The sequence below is a fragment of the Astyanax mexicanus genome, chromosome 11, assembly GCF_023375975.1.
Source record: "Astyanax mexicanus isolate ESR-SI-001 chromosome 11, AstMex3_surface, whole genome shotgun sequence".
Lineage (NCBI taxonomy): Eukaryota > Metazoa > Chordata > Actinopteri > Characiformes > Acestrorhamphidae > Astyanax > Astyanax mexicanus.
This window is the reverse complement of record NC_064418.1, coordinates 49,768,161-49,791,002: the sequence shown is the minus strand read 5'-3', so window position 1 is coordinate 49,791,002 and position 22,842 is coordinate 49,768,161. Positions and strand designations below refer to the sequence as shown.

The window sequence follows — 22,842 nt, the reverse complement described above, 5'->3', positions numbered from 1 at the left end:
AAGGTTAGCTATTTTGTGTAAGTAACTATAGGTTTAAATAGGATAAATAGGAGGTAAGAATTCAGAAACGTTAGTTTAGCTGAAAGAAATGTAATCAAGGCAGCATTCTCTGCTGCAGTGCTGTTAGCCAATCGTAGGCGATATATTTGCATGTATGAATATTTATGAGCAATCGTTTTTTTCACCAAAAAACGGCTCACATGGCATTCATTCATACTAGAGACATAATTAGACTGGTTAAAATGAATAACAAAACGATGGAATGAAATCTTTAAATATGTAAAATATATTTGGTTGCACACCCTTTTGGAAAAAAATAACTGAAATCAATTGTTTCCTATAACCATCAAGCTTTTTACACCTTTCTTACACCTAGAATTCTCCAGCTCTCACTATTTGAAGGATTTCTTCTCCCAACAGCAATGTTAGGTGGGATTTAGATCTGGACTTATTGCTTCCACTTCAGAACTCCATCTCTGGTTGCTTTCTGAAGTATGTTTAGGGTCATTGTCATGCTGGAAGACCCATGACCTACGACTCAAACTCAGCTTTCTGACACTTGGCCCAGCATTAAGACCCAAAATCTTAGCTTTTGTAATGTTCAGATTTAACGATTCATTGCACCCAGTTCCAGAGGCAAAAAAAAAAACAAACCTCAAAACATCTTTAAACCTCCACCATATCTGACTGTTGGTACTGTGTTCCTTTCTTTATAGGCTTTATTCTGTTTTCAGTAAACAGTAGAATTATGTGTTTTACCAAAAAAGCTCTATCTTGGTCTTGTCGGTCTCATCTATTTTCTTATTTTTATTTCCAATTCATTGTTGTTCTTTTACATGTTTTTAATTTGACTGCTCTTTTTTGAATCGTATTTGAATCATTCATGTTTTACTCTTATTTTATTTGTATTTGCATTTGTATTGTTATTCTTTTACATGTTTTTTTATTTGACTTCTTTTTATATTTTCTAGTTTGTAAAGCACTTTCAATGACTGATGTGCTTGCCTTGCCTTGCCTATTTTCCAAGAAGAATTTTGGCTTACTCATGTACATTTTTGTCAAAATGCAGTTTAGCTTTTTTTATATCTCTCCTACCATAGCGTATTAAATGTTGACCGATAGGTCACGCCAACACTGATGCACCCTGAGCCTGCAGGACGGCTTGAATTTCTTTGTGAACTTGATTGGGGCTGCTTATCCACCATCTGGAATATCTTGCAATGCAACCTTTCATAAATTTTTCTCTTCTGTCTATGTCCAGGGGGATTAGCCTCAGTGATATAAATTTGATTATTTTGCGCACTGTGGAAAAAGGAATGTCAAGATAAGTGTAGATGGACTTGTAAAGTTGAAATTGCTGGTATTTGTCCTTAATTTTGGTTCTCAGACAGTTCTCTTCTCATTGTTCTGTTCTCATTGCTTAGTCTTGCACACACAGACACAAATTGCAAAGATTGAGAAACTTCTCGTCTCCTTTTTCTGGTTTCAGGTGTGGTTTTTATATTGCCCACACCTGTTACTTTCCATAAGGGAGTTTAAATGAGCATCACAAGCTTTGATTTTTGAGTTTTGTGTGAAGTTATGTCAGTTTCTCTCTGTTTAAATAAGCATGTGTGTAACAAAAAGTGTAATTCCTATAATTGTCTGATAGAAATACTTAATTTTCTGGGGAAAAAAATAATGGGCACCAGCAGTTTTCAGACAGATACAGTTTAGGATCCACAATAATCACAATAATTACACATTCAGCAAACGACATACTTGCACTGTATAAAAGTATAACAACATTTACAGGTTTTTAAATGGTATTTATGTTTATTATAATACAGAAGCACTGATATTATGAAATATGAACTTCTCCTAAGCAGCTGTTCTGCACCCGTCATGCTGAATCATACACTCATGTCTCAACAGCAACAGCTTTTACATGAAACAAGAAAAATAAGCAAAATATACTTAAAAAAAGTATAACAAGCAAAGCTTAGGTGTATTATAGTGTGTGTGTGTGTGTGTGTGTGTGTGTGTGTGTGTGTGTGTGTGTGTGTGTATCGCTTAGTGCATAAGGTGCATGTTCTATCAGTTCAATCAGAACTGTAGGCTCTAACCTCAAAGCAAGATAAGGTTGTTTTTGACAGATCATTTCTAGATAAAGATTTCTGAAACTCTCTCGCTCACTCTGTCTGTTTCTGTTTAACAAGATAAGAGATTCTGTTTAATGAAAAGCAGCGTATAAGCGTACGATAAACGTGTAAAGTGTGTGCGAGTGTGAGAATTTGCACACCTGTGTAACCTGAGCAATGGGCTCAGATTAAAGCAGGCAAATGCATTCATTAGAAGGTGTATTCACAAAGAGATTAACATACACATTAATATACATACAGCTCTGGAAAAAATTAAGAGAGCACTTCGGTTTCTAAATCAGTTTCTCTGATTTTGCTATTTATAGGTTTATGTTTGAGTAAAATGAACATTGTTGTTTTATTCTATAAACTACAGACAACATTTCTCCCAAATTCCAAATCAAAATATCAAAATATTGTTATTTATAGCATTTGTTAACAGGAAAACTGAGAAATGAGAAAAACAAGTTCATATTCATAAAGTTTTAAGAGAAAGTTTTCAGAAATAATCAATATTTGGTGGAATAACCCTGCTGGTTTTTAATCACAGTTTTTTTTCATGCATCTTGGCATCATGTTCTCCTCCTCCACCAGTCTTACACACTGCTTTTGGATAACTTTATGCTGCTTTACTCCTGGGGCAAAAATCCAAGCAGTTCAGTTTGGTGGTTTGATGGTTTGTGATCATCCATCTTCCTCTTGATTATATTCCAAAGGTTTTCAATTTGGTAAAATTAAAGAAAATATAGCAATGAAAAAGTTTATAAAAGTCATGGGACAGCAGGGTGTAAGGCGATAACAAAGCGTCTTAGGAATGCTCGTGCCTGCATAAGTTGTGAGGTGTTATCTTGTGAATAGGCATTATAATCACAATATAGCAAAGTAACATAAATCAAAGTTGCACAAGTTAGAATGTTAAAATAATGCAGCTCTGGGCCTTAAATAACAGGTCTATGCTTCTTCAGTGTTGCAATGTAAAATAACATCATTGTGAACAGATTTGGCTCATTCAAACAGCCCAAAAATGTTTTTAAAAAGCTCAGATTTAATGCTCAACTTGCTAAAAAAATGTTTAAATTGGGCTTTAAATTGGCCTCGGGCTCATAGTGGCAGAACATGCACAGATTTGGGCTGATTCGGGCTGGATTGGCTGGATTTTTTGGGCCCGATCTAAGCTCTAAGTAATTTACACATGCATTACGCACAAGTTACAAGTTACTTCTGTGTGTGCAGCTCACTAAATATTACCCATAAATATCTAATCTACATTTATACTTATTTATTGTTCCTACTAACTATTCCTATTTCTTCCAAATAGCATTATAGCATTATAGCATTATAATCCCACACTTCCTTTCTTCTGGATGCAGCTATATGTTTGATGATGAGTGTAAAAAATGACTAATAACACAAGATCTTTTCCTCTTTTCCAATCCTGACGTCCTACAGAGTGACGGACGTATGCCTGGAGCTTCCCGAGCTGTAGAGGGATCCGATTCTGTACCGAGACAGAACCTCCCTCCCAATCAGACCCTTCTTGAAGAAGATCATGCAGAGCTGGTTCCTGAACTTCTTGCCGATGAAGGCGTAGAGTAAGGGGTTAATGGCGCAGTGAATGAAGGCCAGAGCCTGAGTGACGTACATGGCCGCGCCCACTTTGTTCCGGAGCTCGCACGTATCATCGATAATGTCCCCCTCGATCAGCGTGTTGATGAGTTCCGTGATGTTGTTGGGGAGCCAGCAGACCACGAAGGCCAGGACCACGCACAGGATGACCCTCATGGCCTTGTGCTTCTGGCTGTTGCGTGAGCGGAAGAGGGTCCCCATCGTCCAGCCGTAGCAGAACACCATGATGGCCAGCGGCAGGAAGAAGCCCACCGTGTGGCGGAGGATCCGCATGCCCACGCGCCACTTGTCTATGTTGTCCGCTGTCAGGTTCTCGTAACACCTGTACCCATTAGATTCCTGAAGAGCCTCGCGCTGCACCACCTGGAAGAACAACCATACGGCGTCACATCAATGTCAAAAAGTTGGGGGCGTAAAAACAACAGGTGAAAAAAATTAACCAGCGTGTTTTAACATTTTGTGTGTGTTAATTAACTTCTCGTGAGCACAAATGTGAAACTAGCGAGCAAAAAATAAAAGGGAATCGTGTGCGAGCTGAACTGAATATCCCTCTCAAGCATTATTTTTCTCCTCTTGGGTGTTTTTTTCCTCCAGAATTCTCTGCTTTTTTCACCCAAGTGAGTTTTTTCCGCTCACGTTTTGAAAGGGGTGTTATTTAAAGTTTGGGGGCGGAGCTAGGTTCGCCTCCCTCAGCGAATGCTATTGGATGATATCTCCAGGAATTGTGACGGACCGCCTACTAACAACAGCTGGAGGAGGGCGGAAAAAGAGGGACAGAAGGAGAGTTAGCTAACTAGAGTTATACTTTGATGTTGATGTGATGCATACAATCAAATTAGACCAATCAGGTGTGATACAGGTGTGATTCAGTAATACAGTGCATCACAAAGAGCATCGTCCCATTCTAAACCTATAAACATTAGTGTGTAGTTGCTCCCTCTTTGCAGTTACACTGTAAGGGCAAATGTATTTTGACATCTGCACATTACACATTACTACAGGAGCTTTAATGACGTTTAATTCTAACTGGTCGTTCAAGGTGCCTGGGCGCTCGTTCAAGGTGTCGTGGCAAGGACAGCTGTCCTCAGCCCGCTCCTTATCCACTGGGGTTCCCCAAGGTTCGGTACTGGGACCCCTTCTCTTCTCCATATACACCACCTCTCTTGGTCAGGTTGTCCGCTCACACGGATTTTCCTACCATTGCTTTGCGGATGACACCCAGCTATACCTGTCGTTCTCACCTGAAGATCACTCAATCTCTGCACGGATATCGCAGTGTCTCTCTGACATATCCTCATGGATGAAGGAGCATCACCTTCAATTAAATCTCTCAAAGACTGAACTTCTGGTCATACCAGCAAAACCATCTTTTCAACACAACTTCTCTATAAGCATCGACTCTCTCTCTCTCTCACCGACAAAGGTTGCTAGGAACCTGGGTGTTCTGGTTGATGACCAACTCTCCTTCACGCACCATGTGGCCTCAGTTGCTCGGTCCTGCCACTTTGCGCTCTATAACATCCGAAAAATTAGACCGTTCTTGACGCAACAGGCCACCCAACTCCTGGTGCAAGCGGTCGTCATCTCACGCCTCGACTACTGCAATGCCCTGCTAACTGGCCTCCCGGCCTGTGTAGTAAAACCACTCCAGATGATCCAGAATGCAGCAGCACGTCTGGTCTTCAACCAGCCAAAATGGGCACATGTCACCCCGCTGCTCATTGAGCTCCACTGGCTACCAGTTGATGCTCGCATCAAATTCAAAGTTCTTACAATCGCCTACAAGGTGATGACAGAACAGCTCCTTCCTACCTGCACTCGCTCCTGAAGGCTTACGCTACCTCCCGGCCGCTGCGCTCCTCCAGTGAACGTCGCCTCGCTTTACCAAACACTCACACAAAGCAATCCAGACTGTTCTCATACAGAGTTCCCCAATGGTGGAACAAACTACCTTCCACTACCAGATCAGGAGAATCTCTCACTATCTTTAATAAACTCCTGAAGACAGAGCTCTTCAAAGAGCACTTACTCTCCTAACACCTCTAACTAACTACCTTCTACTACCAGATCAGGAGAATCTCTCGCTATCTTTAATAAACTCCTGAAGACAGAGCTCTTCAAAGAGCACTTACTCTCCTAACACCTCTAACTAACTACCTTCTACTACCAGATCAGGAGAATCTCTCACTATCTTTAATAAACTCCTGAAGACAGAGCACTTCAAAGAGCACTTACTCTCCTAACACCTCTAACACACTAACTTCTTCTAACCCCATTTCCTTCTTCCCCTCCTTCACTCCTCTATCCTATTATTCCCCTTTGACCTCCTTTTATCCCTATCCAAAGATGTTTTACCTTTAAACTTTTTTTTACATTGTACTTGACTATTGTAAGTCGCTTTGGACAAAAGCGTCTGCCAAATGTAATGTAATGTAATGTAATATAATATAAATTAACATGGATGTACAACATATTGGGGCACATCCACACAACATTTTATCACGTCCCATTCTAAACCTATAGTAATTAATATAGATAGAAAAAAAGTATTGGGTACCAACACATCACATCACAGTTTTTGAAGCTTTGAAGTTAGAATATATGGACAAATGTATTTGGACAGCCACACATTACAAATACAGGAGATTTGGTAACGCTTTATAATACAACCTGTGTTTTAGAGGGTAAGTTCCCTTTACTTACGATGTAACTTCTCTGGATGAACCAGTACATTCTGAATACTTACTGGGTTTTACAGGTATTTAACTGTACGTATAAATAAAATACAACCAGAGAACAAGAGTGTAACACCTAGGTAACTTTCTGAAACTTACCCTGTACTTTCCCAACACTTATGGTTTAACTGTTTTCTATTAATCAGTAAAATACAAAATAGTAAGGTACAAATATAGCACAGGAGAACCTGCACTTTCCCTAAACTTGTGGTGCAATTTTCATTTAAAATTCATTTTGCCCTTTATTCATGCCAGTTATGAAGGCTTCATTCCAGTCACACTATTATTCTAATAATTCTAATAATTTTATGAGTTTTCAAAAAGAAGATGAGAAAAAACAGCTAAAAACAGTCAGGGTGGAGTAGAAAGAAAACATATAGTTTGTAATGCTAAGACTAAATGCAATAAAATGTATATATCTGCACTAACTCAATCAGGAAAATGTATTCATTAATACACAGAAAACACAAGGTTTTATATTAATATACTTTGCTGCTACAATATTTGGTTCAAAGTATAGGGACAGAAGTATTGGGACACCTACACATTACAACTACAAGAGCTTTTATGATGTTTCATTCTAAACATATATACATTAATATGGATGGACAAAAGTACTGAGACACCTTCATATTACATCTATAGGAGCTTTAATGCCATCCCATTCTAAACCCATAGGCATTAAGATGTAGTTGGTCCCCCTTTGAAGCTAGAATATATGGACAAAAGTATCGAGACACCTACACATCACATCTAAAGGAGATTTTATTATGTCCAATTCTAAACCTATAGGCATTAATGTATAGTCGGTCCCCAATTGAAGCTACAATATATTTTAAAAAGTATCGGAATACTTTTATAATATAGAATATATGGACAAAAATATCAGGATACCTACAAGTCACATCTAAAGGAGATTTTATGACGTCCCATTTTAAGTCCATAGACATTAATGTGTAGTCGGTCCCCCTTTAAAGCTACAATATAATATATTGACAAAAGTATTGGGACACCTGCACATTACACCTACAATAGCTTTTATGATGTTTCCTTCTAAACATATACGCCATAATATGTAAGGACAAAAGTACTGGAATACCTACATATCACATCTAAAGGAGGTTTTATAACGCCCCATTCTAAAGCCATAGGCATTAATGTGTAGTCGGTTCCCCTTTGCAGATACACGATATTGAAAAGTATTAAAAAGTATGGGGTCATCTCCACATTACAACTTCAGGAGCTGTACGATTATTGGAAGTTTGTGAATTTTAAAGGCATCATGAATCTACCTTATAAAACAATTACGTACCACAGGCAGGGACAGCGTGGTGGCTCCCAGCCACACCAGTCCGCACACAGTCCGCACCAGGCAGTGCTGTTTGGAGATGAACTGCGTGGCCCTGACGATGGCCATGTAGCGGTCGATGCTGATGCAGGCCAGCAGGAAGACGCAGCCGTAGAACGTGGCCTCCTGCAGTCCTGAGAGCATCTTGCAGAGGACGGTGCCGAAGATCCAGCTGGAGGCGTAGATGCAGGCGGCTTCGAAGGGCAGCGTGAGGGAGAAGAGGAGGTCGGCCAGGGCCAGGTTCATCAGGTAGACGTCCGTAGACGTCCTGCGGCTTTGCATCATGTATATCACGTAGATCACCACGCTGTTGCCCACCAGGCTGAGGAGGAACACGACGGTGTAGCTGATCGCCACGGCGGTGCTGTCCACAGATTCCAGCGTCTCTGAACACGGCATCACGAGGTTATATTCCGTGTAATCAGTAGTGAATTCCTCAGTCATGCTGGAGATAGTGGACTAGAAAAGATTAAAAAAGATGCTTTATATTTTTATTTTTAAATATTATTTACCACATTTCATTTTAACATTGTTCATATAAATCATACAATTATAAAGTGCATATGCTGTGCACTTGTGTCTCCGGCAGATACGTAAATATCTACAGAAATGCCTTTTCCAGCTGACTCAATTGCATTGTCTTTTTTTAAAACTAGTTTAAAATCTTTATTTACTTTTTTTTGTGTGTATTTTAGTTACTTTTCTTTATGTTTTGTCCACTCTTTGTACAGTGACCCTGAGTGACAGAAAGGTGCCTATGAAATAAAATTATTATTATTATTATTATTATTATTATTATTATTTTTATTTTAATAAGACACTCAGTCTCACCACAAGAGGGCGTAAGAGTGCTTAGCAAAAAAGGGGGAGGGGCACGGAGAGTATCCACATATAATTTACATTTCTATATAAGGAAATAGTAATTAGTAATTAGTAATCTACCTTCTGAACTTCTGAACAGTAGCGATGTTTAAATCGAGTTTAAATCGCTAAATATCGCTAAAATCTATCGCAAAAACACCTCAACAGGCTCAGTTAAAAGAATGAATTGCAGCAGGATATTTGAGTCAAATATATAAAGTGATTAATTAATGTGTTAAATGGGTTAAATCTTAACGTGTAAAGGTTTAGATATGCATTAATGCGAAAAACATAAAGTTTTAGAACATCTTTATTCTTTAGTTCTCTAGTAGATGCAGTGTTATATGATTCAGACAATCTGCTTTATTATTTTATTATTTCATCTTATTAATATCTTTATTACTGCATTTCTTCTTCTCCTGTCAGATTAAATCTAATTCTAATTATTTTCTCTGCTGAAACTGAGACTCAGTCCTTAATCGTGTTAATCTAAAGAGCTAAAGGCTAAAGCTGCTGTTTCCATGTGGGTCAGCCAGACGACTTCCTGTAGCAGTTTTTTTTCTCCAGTTTCCAAGAGTCTTTTAAAGCTGTAGGAAACAGTACTCACCGCTCACACAAAATTATTACACGTCCACAAAACACTAATGCGTCACCAGGTAGTAGTTTTCCATGATGAATAGATCAATAGTAATGCTCCAAAATGTCTTGGAATAAAATATGCTTGAACTAAACTTCATTGAAAGTTAAGAAAGTTTATCGTTGTCTTGTAAGGGTGCAGTTTTTGGAAATACAAGGTTCTGACCCAACACCACCAATACTGTCACAATCGGCTTCAAATTTCCAAAATGTTTTTTATTTTGCATGCATTGTTTTTGTGATATCACAACCGAAACAAACGATAATGAAGCAGAGATCTGAGTGTTATCTAGACGTAGAGGAAACTGAAACAGAAAACTTGTTTTCTTCTCTATTTATGAGGTTCAGACAGCAAGTTAAAATTTTCCACAGAATAAAAGCATGAATCCAGTGTTTTACACAGTGGAAAAAACTTGTATGAAAGAAAGAATAGACTGCAGATTTTATGCAGATAAAAAAACACATGTAGATTTTTTGCTAATATGTCAGCAAGAAATCTGTCCACTGAAAAACATGCAGCTATTTCTATTTTTGTCTATTTTTACCTTTAAGAATTTTTAGCAATGGTTTGAAAATGAATCCAGCTGTTAAACACAAAGTTGTGCAACAGGTTTGCATTATAACAGTCATAATAACGTTCATTCCAGCCTTATTTGAAATAAATACAATCTATAATCTTTTCTATAATAAATCATGACTTTAACTGTCCTCCCTTATAACTACATATACAGCTCTGTAAAAAACAATTAAGAGACCACTTCTCTACAATTTCTGAATCTGTTTCTCTGGTTTAGCTATTTTTTATTTAAATGAACGTTTTAAGAGTTCAGAAATAATCAATATTTGGTGGAATAACCCTGGTTTTTAATCACAGTTTTTTTTCATGCATCTTGGCATCATGTTCTCCTCCACCAGTCTTACACACTGCTTTTGGATAACTTTATGCTGCTTTACTCCTGGTGCAGAAATTCAAGCAGAGGTTTTCAATTTGGTAAAATCAAAGAAACTCATCTTTTTAAAGTGGTTTCTTATTTTTTTGCTCCAGAGCTGTATGTATACATAAGTAGTTACAACAGTTTCATGGGACCTAAAATAGAGCCCTGGGGTGTTCCGCACAATATGCTAAGCCAAACGGTTACCAAATTCACTGTAGTTTCTGCATGACAATTTAAAGCAAATATTAAAACCAAGAATTATAGGGATAAATTGATAAATCCTGGTTTTAAAATCAGTTTTAGAGTTTTCCAGCGCTCCTACCTCTCTCAGGGTCATCTTATTAGAGGCTGGAGTTGCAGGACGGCTGCTGATGCTCGGCGGAGAACAGCGTGGAATAAAAACACATAGACTTCAGACAAGAAAGTCGATGACCATTGTCATATTCTTCCTGTCTGTCTACCACAAGCTGTGAAGACTGCTCGACGTGGAGTCGCACACACGCACACACACGCGCACACACACACGCGCACACATGCCCCCACAGAGATACAATCTTGAAGTTTCACAACAGAGAAAAAAGGTGAAGGCAGCTTGTGGTTCATGATGAAACTTTGCTCTTTCTTGTTTTTAATGTGAGAAAATCTTCTTTTCTCACATCTGCTGGTAACTAATACTGGGCAGTGTATTCAAACACAGGTCCAGCTGCAGCTGAGCTGCGGGTAAATGTGCTGCAGGAGGCCGTACAGAAATCAACCGTATCATTTATTTAGTTTTATATACTAAATAATCATGATTTATTTCAATATAATCATCAAACAGCCTCTAATCTTCTCTTAAAACAGCTTGTAATTCTCCCCTAACAAATGCCTCTATTTCTCCTATATATCTCTTTAATAACTGCCTCTACTTCTCCTATATCTCTTCTTAATAACTGCCGCATTTTTTTTCTCTCTCCTTAACAACTGTGTCTATTTCTCCTTTAACATCTGCCTCTATTATTCCCCCAACTACCTCTAATTCTCTCTTCATATAGCTACCTCTAATTCTCCCCTATAAACTGCCCCTATTATCTCCCCCTATAAACTGCCTGTAATTCTTCCCTAATAACTGCCTCTATTTCTCCTATTTCTTCTTAATAACTGCCTCTTAGTAGCTACCTCTAATTCTCACCTATAAACTGCCTCTAATTCTTCCCTAATAACTGCCTCTATTTCTACTTTAGCAACTGCCTTTATTTGTCCTATTTCTCTCCTTAACAACTGCCTCTATTTCCCGCCTAACTACCTCTAATTCTCCCCTATAAACTGCCACTAATTCTTCCTTAATAACTGCCTCTATTGCTCCTATTCTTCCTTATTAATTGCCTCTATTTCTCCTATTTCTCTCCTCAACAACTATGTCTAATTCATTTATCGACTGCCTCTATTTCTCCCTTAAATGCCTCTAATTCTCTCTTCATATAGCTACCTCTAATTCTCCCATATAAACTGCCTCTTATTCTTCCTTATTAACTGCATATATTTCTCCTATTTCTTCCTTAATAACTGCCTCTATTTCTCTCTTCATATAGCTACCTCTAATATTCCCCTATAAACTGCCTCTAATTCTTCCTTAATAACTGCCTCTATTTCTCTCTTCATATAGCTACCTCTAATATTCCCCTATAAACTGCCTCTAATTCTTCCTTAATAACTGCCTCTATTTCTCTCTTCATATAGCTACCTCTAATATTCCCCTATAAACTGCCTCTATTTCTCTCTTAGCAACTGACTATTTTTGTCCTATTTCTCTTCTTAACAACTGTGTCTATTTCTCCTTTTACAACTGCCTCTATTTCTCCCCTAACTGCCTTAAATTCTACCATATAAACTGCCTCTACTTCTTCCTTAATAACTACCTCTATTGCTCCTATTTCTTTCTAATAACTGCCTCTATTTCTGATATTTCTCTCCTTAATAACTGCCTCTATTTCTCCCCTAATGACAGCCTCTAATTCTCTCTTCATATAGCTACCTCTAATATTCCCCTATAAACTGCCTCTAATTCTTCCTTAATGACAGGCTGAATTTTCTCCTAACTGCCTCTAATTCTCTTAATATATATATATTTTTGCAACTTGCTTTTTCATCTAGCAGTCTTATTCTGATTTCAATACTTTTTGTGAAAGAAAAAATATAATTAGATTGTATTACACAGTGTATTACTGTAATTTTTTACATTTTCAAGTTAATTACTGTGGTTTTGGCCACATTGAGAGTATAACACTGTAAAAGTATTTACAGTAGTTAATTGTGCAGGAACAGTGTCACGCCTGACTAAACAGGCAGAAAGGAAATAAGAGACACTGCTGGGATGTAAAAATGAAGCAGTAGAATTTATTAAATATTAACAACAAAACTACAAAATAAACAATAATCAAGGGGTGAGTGCAACACACTAACGTTGGGCACAATAAGAAACAAATATAAATATAGCCGCAAGCGGCAATCATCGGGTTCAAGCACCAACTTAATGGAGCATTGAATGGTGATGTGTAAGAAGGTCTAATATGATTGGAGATGCCCTGTCACATTTAGAAATTATCAAGTTTTTCACCTGTTATTAATGTTGAGCAGAGGCCTTTCAACCTGATCAGTGCTTAAATTCACATGTAAATCTAGTGAACTTTGTAGGATATTCATTAAGTGAGTTAGAACTAGTCAAAAGGTGTCTACATGTTATTGGTATTGATCAGGTGGCTTCAACCAGAATGTTCACAAAGTGGTATTCAGATTGACCTTTGAACCTTTGCAGAACAAGCTGAAATGTTTGACCAAACAAGTTTAAATTAACACAAAGGAGTGAATGTTCTGATATGACATGTAATTACGAAGTTATTATAAATCTAGTTCTGAATTAAATGGCGCTTCATCAAGCACCAACTAGCACAATGGTGCCTACTAGAGCATAGGATGGTGATGTGTAAGAAGGTCTAACACAATTGGAGACATTCTGTCACATTTAGAAATGATCAAAAGTCTTTCACCTGTTATTAATGTTGAGAAGAGGCACAAAGGAGTGAATGTTCTGATATGACATGTAATGTCAAGTTATTCTTAATCTAGTTCTGTATTAAATGGCGCTTCATCAGAGTGATATTGTACAGAGGTCTTTAACATTGTGAGATTACAGCAAATACTGCAGAGTTACAGCAATTTAGGTTAGAAATTCCAAGGATGCACAGATTGCTTGATGCCTGGAGAGTATTGTATGTGAAATTTTCACAAATGTTTTTAATGAACATTTACCTAGAGACTCTACAGTGTGCAGCAAGACTGAAATGGAGGTGATAGGCCAAATATCCAGAGAGTAGTTTCAATATAGCTATTTTCAAACAATTAGCAATTATGAATGAACAAAGCACTTTTTAAACATAGTTGTATTGAGAAATTTGTCAGAGCCACTGTACTAAATATGGCAAAAACAATTAGATGTCAAAATAGTACAGCATGATTGACATATACTCGTTTTTTTGGAACAGCGCCCCCCAGTGGGCGGATTGTTTCAGCACTTTGCAGGTCACTACAGTGTCTCCACCTGAACATAACTGCCAAATATCATCCAGATTGGGCAACATTCAGCCTGCCAAAATGTCTGCTGAATGCTGATTGGCTGATGGTGTTCAGCCATGTGGATTGATTAAGTTGCCCTTTGAACATCCTTTAGAGGCTGTATGATAGATTCTGCATGCAAAGTTTCAACTTGCTAGGTTACACGGTTGCTGAGAAACAGTGCTCCAAATTTACCTCTTGAAGTGAATGGGGCATATATCCGGAAGGACTAATTTGCATATGGCGGCCATATTGTTTACATATTTCAACTTTTTCTTAATGACTATTGAAGCGCATGCTCTCACGAGTGTTTTGATACCAAACATGCCAGGATTGGTCAAAATTCCTAGGACTAGTTTGCAAAAGTAGGTTTTGCATATTATGCAAATTAGCAAAAAATCTATTTAGACGGAAGTGCATGGTCCAAATTGGAAAGTTGTTGGTATTGACCCAAGGTAGGTCTTATGGTTTTTGAGTTATTGAGAAAATTGTGAAAAATGAATTTCCTTGTTTATAGCGCCACCACTTGACCAATCGGTGCCATTTTTGTTGTCCACCGAGATGCACTGATCCTACATCTACCTACCAAGTTTCATTTCTCTATGACTTACGGTTTAGGCTGCACAACTGTTTTTTCAGGAGAAAAAGAATAATAATAATAAGAAGAAGAAGAAGAAAAATCTTAGCAAAAACAATAGGGTTCTACACACCTTCGGTGCTTGAACCCTAAAAATTGGCGAAGTAAACTGGACTGGGCCAAAAGAAACAGGGACTAAAGAAAACAAGGAATAAATGAAACTAGGAAACCAGGAAGTAGTACAGGGAATGGGGAAAAACAAAGGGAGCACTAGACTAAAAAATGGCAAACAGAAAACTGCTAAGCAGAGCTTAGGAAAACGGCTAGACTAAAAAGTAAACTGGGCAAACAAACAAAACCAAATTAAACAGGGATACTTAGGCAGGGAGGAGTCCAGGGAAACACCAGGAACCAGGGAGGACAGGCTTGGGAATAAGAACGCTTTGTAGAGTAGCAAATAGGCTGGAACCACAAGGAAACACAGACCATGTGAGCGACCAATACTCTGCAACAGCAGAGAGAAACCGCGTGCTTTTAAGCAACTCTGCCCAACTCTGATCTCTAATCAGGGCTGGATGGCTGCGTGTGTGCCCTGATTAGAGGAAGTCCTTATTTGGGCATGGAGTGCTTCTCAGAGTGTGTGTGTGTGCGTGCTCTAATTAGGGGAATGTCCTTATTTGGGCATAGAGTGCTTGGCTTGGCTGGACGGGCCTGACAAACAGAGTATTTTACTGTGGATTTCACAGCATTTTTTTTTACAGTGTAGTCTTATCAGCACTGTATCTTATACCCCAACCAACAAAAAAGTGTTGGACACGTCCAGGTAGCTGCATCATTAAAATAACAATGTGCCAAAGTCAGAGCTCATCTGGCTCTTAAAGGGAATGATGAGCAAGTGACGCTCTAATTTGTTTATTACAAGTTAACCCATAATTAATGAACAGAATTAGTACATGCCTTTCGTGCGTTTTTTGAGCCGTGCAAGGTGTACTTTTCCCGTCGTTACGATAGCAAAGACACACTGACACGCCCTAAATCAAGCTGCACGGTGCACGATTGATAGATCGCCTATCGATCACTAAAATAGGGCCAATCTACTGTAAATAAGCTCTGTTCTGATTGGCTGGCCTGTTTATTGTGCCTCATTTGTAGAGCGCACATTCCATTACTTTCTTAACAAAAAAACAACACAAAAAACTTGTGTTGATTTTTACTGAACGCCCTTTGTTTGACACAGCGATGTTCAGGCAGGCTTCCTCTGCATGTGCTGTTCTTTTACCCTTTAAGATTGGAGAAGTAGATGTGTTTTGTTGCCATGACTCATGAAAAGTGACTGGAACTGATGCAACTCTTCACCCGTACACAGCTGCTTTCTCATTTTTCCTTTATTAATACACTCACTGGCAAAAAAAGACACACAACAGGATGCTGCGAGTGCAGTTTCAATATGTCTCATATATATTATGTGGTCTAAATAGAAACACTGGGTCTTTATGCTATGAGGGGATATAAAAGTGTTAGATACTGCTAGATATGCCTTTATATTGATTAAAATGATTAATTAAGAGAATTCGTGCATGCCATTTGTGTGTTTCAAGCCATTCAAGGCATACTTTTCCCGTCGTTACGATAGCAAAGACACACTGACATGCCTTAAATCGTGCTGAACGGTGCACTGTTGAAGGCTTTTCCTAAGGAGCATGCATAATGAGTGTATATCACGCTCTGGCTCTGTTGACTGTTGTCAGGGTTTTAATCAGTCAGTGAAGCTCCTGTGTTTTCTGTTACCAAGATAAACAAGCAAAACTCCAGAAATGTGCTTGAATTTCCAGAATCATTGTTTCCAGAAACACCACGCCCATCAGTGTAGATATATTCAAAAGCGATGCAGGTGGAAGGAGTAAAAAAAAATAGACATGGCTGTTGGTGGTGTGTAAGATAGCAATGAGCATTGTGACGCGTCTTGCGCAGGGTGATAAGAATAGGTATTTTAATTTTAACTATACCAAGACTAGCAGAATAAAAACATTTCATACATTTATGTTAGTGGGTTTTACTTCCTAAAAACAGAGGCATCTGGAATAAAATAAATAATAAAATAAAAATAATTACTTCCTTAAAAAAGCTTTCAGTGGTCAGAAGGAACTACAGTTCTAAAGAACCTGAGTGTAAACAATCTGTTTTTAAATGTTTAAGCCTAGAGTTAAACATTTAAACAATTAAACAAACATCATTTTATATTATATCACATGTTTGGACACATTCTCACAATGTTTTTTTCTGTAGATTAATACTGTACAAATATAACATTCTTAAAAATAGCATTTTTATAAACACTTAAAATAGATCACTCTGTGTTTAATACATCTATATAATATGAGTTTTAAATTTGGACTGAATTACTGAAATAAAGTACCTTTCCACTGAATTCCTGAGAATTACTTCTGGCTGAAAAAAGGCATAGTGGGTAAAACACTGGAGGGCAGCATTGAGCTTTATTATCTTTTGGAGTTTTTGCAATCTGTATATTCATAGTGTCTACATTATATTATTTTTTTCTTCAACAGTGCAATAATAATGTGTGTATAGTGTTATGATAATGTGTGTTATGTGTGAAATTCTACATTTTCTATGTTTTTATTTGTATTTATTGTGTTTTTGCTATTCTAAAGGACAAGGCACGTGTGTTAATGTGATGTAACAATAAAATAAAATAATTTGATTTCATTTGAGACAATTATGAGCTTCTTCATGAGTTGAAAATAGGTGTTACTGTCAAACACAATTGTACACTAAATAGACAATTGACCATATTATATACTATATAGAGCTGAGTAATACAGTTCCAAAAAAAATACATTAAGAATAAATGAATAAATGATCAGTTTCTCTGATTTTACTAATTATAGGTATATTTTTATATAAAATACATATTTTTATTTTATTCTATAAACTACTAACAACATTTCTCCAAAGAATAAACCTCTGGAATATAATCAAGAGGAAGATGGATGATCACAAACCATCAAACCACCAAACTGAACTGCTTGAATTTTTGCACCAGGAGTAAAGCAGCATAAAGTTATCCAAAAGCAGTGTGTAAGACTGGTGGAGGAGAACATGCATGAATGCTTGAAGATGCATGAAAACTGAATTAAAACCAGGGTTATTCTACCAAATATTGATTATTTCTGAACTCTTAAAACTTTATGAATATGAACTTGTTTTCTTTGCATTATTTGAGGTCTGAAAGTTCTGCATCTTTTTTGTTATTTCAGTCATTTCTCATTTTCTGTAAATAAATGCTCTAAATGAGAATATTTTTATTTGGAATTTGGGAGAAATGTTGTCTGTAGTTTATAGAATAAAACAACAATGTTCATTTTACTCAAACATAAACCTATAAATAGCAAAATCAGAGAAACTGATCATTTTGAAGTGGTCTGTTAATGTTTTTTCATATTATGATTTTCATTTTTTTATTTTATTAATTAAATATCAATCTGAAACATCTCAAGAGCTTTGAAACCATCAAAAACTCATCAGGACCGGCCGAGGAAATGAAGAGCAAGAGTTCTCTCTGTTGCACAGTATAAGTTCATCAGAGTAACCAGCCTCAGAAACATCAGAAAAGTTTGGTTTGTTTAACACTGTTTTTAGGTTACTACATGATTCATTATGTGTTCCTTTTTTAATAGTCTGATAGATCACTTTACTATTAATTTACTATGTTGGAAAAATATAAAAATGTAAATTTATAAAAATGAGAAGGTCTCTCCACATGTTTGACTGGTTCTTATCTCTATATATAAAAATATCTAAATATCCAAAAGTCCACGTCTACGTAGATGTGACGTACAGTATTGTTCTTTATGCTCAAAATAAGTTGGACATGGGTTCTAAGGTCTGTGATGTGGAGCGAGGCGACTTTAAAACAGAGCTCCTGTCCCGAAGTCCACTTTTATATAGCATCTGACTGAACCTCGTCCTGAACTTCTCTCCCACAAAGGCGTAGAGCACGGGGTTAACGCAGCAGTGCAGGAGCCCCAGGCTCTGCGTGGCGAACATGGTCACGTCCACCACGTTGCGCTTATAGCAGGTGTTCTCCACCAGTTTGGCTCTCAGTAGAGTGTCGGCTATGGTGGCCAGGTGGAACGGCGTCCAGAAGAAGAGGAAGGCGGCCACCACCGCCACGATGAGCCTCATGGCCTTCTGGCGACGGAAGACTCGGGTACGCAGCAGCCTGGCTACGGTGACGCTGTAGCAGGTTAGCATGAAGGCTAGCGGCAGCAGGAAGCCGAGGACGTGCCGCATGATGCGAGTGGCAAGCCGCCATTCGTCCGCGCTGTCCGTCGCAAAGCGTTCGGCGCAGATCTGCGGATCTGAGACTTTCAGAGAGAACACTTCGTTATAGAGTGCAGGTAGAGACAGCAGGAGACCCAAAACCCAAACCGACCCACATACGACCCAACTGCACAGCCGCCGCTGAGCTCTCCGGGCCTCCATCGCTCGCACGATCACCATGTAGCGGTCCATGCTAATGCACGCCAAGAACAGTATGCTGGTGTAGAAGTTGGCTTCCTTCACCAGACTGACCAGCTTGCAAACCCAGTCACCGAACAGCCACCCACGCACCAACGACGTGGCGTAGAACGGCAGCACCAGAGCCAGCAGAGTGTCCGCGACCATCAGGTGGAACAGGTAAACCTCGGACGGGGTCAGGGACTGCCGGTTCCTCCCGATCACAAACCCAACCACCAGGTTTCCAGGAATAGCCAGCAGGAAGACGATGGTGTAGAACACACACACTGCGGCGTTAATGGCGTCGGATATGGCGACGGGTTGGCAGGCGACGGTGCTCTGGTCGATAACGAATGTGGTGTTGGGGATGTCCGTGTAGTTGAAGTAGAAATCGTCAAAGTCCTCCAGCTGGAGAGAAGCGTTAAAACCTGCAGAAAAAAATGAAATCGATCAATGATAAATAATAAAGGCATATTCTTAAATTACAAGTATAAATATGCACACAACATCACTTTAAAATTCATTTTATTATTAAACATAATGTCTTGTACATTGACCTAATTGCAAAAATACTAAGATATGTAACTAAAAACATATAAATATAATAAAAACTACTTTTCCGAACACTGAAAAAATGAGAATTTGTTACCTAAAGCTGCTTGAGATTGAACAAAACATTTAGTAAATACATTGTTCAAGATTTTTGGTGTGTGCTTATTTTAATTCTAGGAAAAAAACATAATTAATTATTTTATTGCTTGATTAATAGAATTGCATGTCATTTAAAAGGCATTACAAATACAGGCATGAAACACCAATAGAAATTCTACTAAATGACTTTGAAAATAAAATCTTTTTACATCAACTGCCATTGAAAGTTAATGGTTTTCCTTTTATGTAAAGTGGACTGATATTCTGCTATTATTCTATCAACTCTATTTAAGACCTGAACCCCACTGAAAACCCTTGGAATGTAATCTAGAGGAAGATGGATAATTAAAAGCAGTGTGTAAGATTGGTGGAGGAGAGCATGATGTCAAGACACATGAAAGCTGTCATTAGAAATCAGGGTAATTCCACCAAATATTACGAAATTTCTAAACTTTTAAATATTAGTATTGTTGTTTGTAAATGAATATGAACTTGTTTTCTGTGTATTATTTGAGGTCAGAAAGCACTGAAGCATCTTTTTCTTTATTATGACTATTTCTTATTTTCTGTAAATAAATGCTAAATAACAATATTTTTATTTTTATTTTTGTATAAACAGATAAATTGATGGTGTTCATGAAGGTGTTTATCAGGGGTAAATGAGATGGTCACATTTAATGTTTGTCTACAAATAAAGCAGAATCTTTAATACATCTGTTTTATGTTACTATATATATATATATATATATATATATATATTTCTTTTACCTTTTTCATGATTGAATTAAATCATAAAAAGTGTATCTTTAAAAAAATAACTTTTTACAAAAGAAGGAACATGTTTAAAGTTAATGTTTTACAAGTTATTCAATATGGAATTTTGGTACAATGTAAAAAGCAGATTCTTATGTCAAAATGTTTAACTATTGGGTCATTCAACATGAATATGATTAAATGATTAAATGATTCAGACAGTAACTAAGAAATATTATGTATGTAATGGACAGCAATTAAAATCTGCTGTTAAATTACAATTGCATAATTAACTAACTAATTAAGTAATTAATTAATTAGGTAAATAATTATATTCTCACCGCTCATTGTTGCGTCTCTTCCTGGCCCCTCACCCGGAGTGAATCTCAGTGATGATGAGCAGATATGCAGACAAACAGAAAGTCATGGATAGTGATGCTACATCCTCTTAACTTCAAATCACCCCAAGTCCATATCAGTCCCATCACCTGCTCTCAGATCAGAGCACTAATCAGTAATCAGAGTTAAACACAGTGTTATATCCAGCCCTGTGGATCTCAGGCTCAGGGCGGTGCTGGGGGGGTCCTCTGGTGATGGAGGAGGAGGATGTTGCGTTTATGAGGCAGGAAGAAAAAGCAGAAGATGGAGGCCCAGCTGATCAGAAGCTCTGGGGAAGTTTTAAACACTCACTCGGTCACAAGACACTCGTGTCCAACCTGGGGTGACCGGTATGACCATAACACTGAAAGCAAAACCAGCAGTGTCACACACTGAGCATGTGATCCATGATGTAAACATACACGTTCAGGTTCTCAAAACAAACTGACCTCCTTCACATCAACATATGTTTTGGTAATTTGGTTCATAAATCTAACTGTATTACTGTCTAACTGCATTATTACGGTTTAATAAACATATTATTACTGTAGAACCTGTATACAGCATGTTATTGATGGTCAACATTCAGTAAAGGGTAAGCTGGCTTTCTTTTTCAAATTGGAAGAAAGTACCAAAGTATTATGTGAAGCTTGGTGGAGGTACTGTTATTGCCATTATCCAGAGACTTGATAAAAGAGATGTGGGCCTATTCCTATATTAATGCTTGTCAACCGGGGTGTTGGTACATGTGGCACAGGCTGAATTCCATATTATACTCAGCAACCACACTGTATTTTAACAGTCTAAACAAGAAACAAATTGGAAGAAAGTACCAAAATGAAGTAAAGACAAAAAATGTAAAGAAAAAAGAGATCTGCTCATGATCCAAAAGGTTATATGTGAAGCATGGTGGAGGTAGTGTTATTGCCATTTTCCAGAAACTTGATAAAAGAGGTATTGGCCTATTCCTATATTATACTTGTCAACCAGGGGTTTGCACATGTGGCACAAGCTGATTCACATAAAATACTCTAAAACTAGGGTGTTGCTACATGTAGCACAGGCTGATTCCTATATTATACTCAGCAACCGGGCTGTTAGTACATGTGGCAAGGCTGATACCCATATTATACTCAGCAACCACACTGTATTTTAACAGTTTTAAACAAGAATCAAATTGGAAGAAAGAATCAACATGAAGGAAAGACAAAACATGTAAAGAAAAAAGAGATCTACTAATGATTCAAAAGGTTATATGTGAAGCATGGTGGATGTAGTGTTATTGCCATTATCCAGAGACTTGATACAAGAGTTGTGGGCCTATTCCTATATTATACTTGTCATCCAGGGTGTTGGTACATATGGCACATGCTGATTCCTATATAATACTCAGCAACCAGGGTATTGGTGCATGTGGCACAGGCTGAATTCCATATTGTACTCAGCAACCGGGGTGTTGGTACATGTAGCACAAGCTGATTCCCATAAAATACTCTGAAACCGGGGTATTGGTACATGTAGCACAGGTTGATACCCATATTATACTCAGCACCCGGGGTATTGGTACATGTAGCACAGGTTGATACCCATATTATACTCAGCACCCGGGGTATTGGTACATGTAGCACAGGCTGATACCCATATTATACTCAGCACCCGGGGTATTGGTACATGTAGCACAGGTTGATACCCATATTATACTCAGCACCCGGGGTATTGGTACATGTAGCACAGGCTGATACCCATATTATACTCAGCACCCGGGGTATTGGTACATGTAGCACAGGCTGATACCCATATTATACTCAGCACCCGGGGTATTGGTACATGTAGCACAGGCTGATACCCATATTATACTCAGCACCCGGGGTATTGGTACATGTAGCACAGGTTGATACCCATATTATACTCAGCACCCGGGGTATTGGTACATGTAGCACAGGTTGATACCCATTTTATACTCAGCACCCGGGGTATTGGTACATGTAGCACAGGTTGATACCCATATTATACTCAGCACCCGGGGTATTGGTACATGTAGCACAGGTTGATACCCATATTATACTCAGCACCCGGGGTATTGGTACATGTAGCACAGGTTGATACCCAT

The 22,842-nt window shown here is 38.0% G+C and overlaps 2 protein-coding genes across 2 annotated transcripts; both read right to left on the bottom strand.

Moving 5' to 3' along the window:
- Positions 1 to 1,795: 1,795 nt before the first annotated feature.
- cxcr2 (chemokine (C-X-C motif) receptor 2) lies at positions 1,796 to 10,734 on the bottom strand. Its single transcript, XM_022663920.2, has 3 exons — positions 10,584 to 10,734; positions 7,794 to 8,288; positions 1,796 to 4,109 (listed from the first exon to the last, which is right to left on the bottom strand). Exons 1-3 carry the CDS (start codon positions 10,596 to 10,598, stop codon positions 3,564 to 3,566), a joined length of 1,056 nt encoding a protein of 351 aa, XP_022519641.2. The 5' UTR covers positions 10,599 to 10,734; the 3' UTR covers positions 1,796 to 3,563.
- A 4,460-nt stretch (positions 10,735 to 15,194) lies between these two features.
- On the bottom strand, positions 15,195 to 20,893 carry LOC103021668 (C-X-C chemokine receptor type 1). The gene is made up of 2 exons (XM_007235605.3): positions 20,696 to 20,893; positions 15,195 to 19,378 (listed from the first exon to the last, which is right to left on the bottom strand). The coding sequence occupies exons 1-2, from the start codon at positions 20,700 to 20,702 to the stop codon at positions 18,306 to 18,308; spliced, it is 1,080 nt and encodes a 359-aa protein (XP_007235667.2). The 5' UTR covers positions 20,703 to 20,893; the 3' UTR covers positions 15,195 to 18,305.
- Between the last annotated feature and the right edge of the window lie 1,949 nt (positions 20,894 to 22,842).

Coding starts and splice junctions, on each gene's coding strand:
- cxcr2 (XM_022663920.2), bottom strand. Junction 4,110..7,793: donor CCACGCTGTCCCTGCCTGTG/GTACGTAATTGT, acceptor TTGTTCTTCCAG/GTGGTGCAGCGCGAGGCTCT.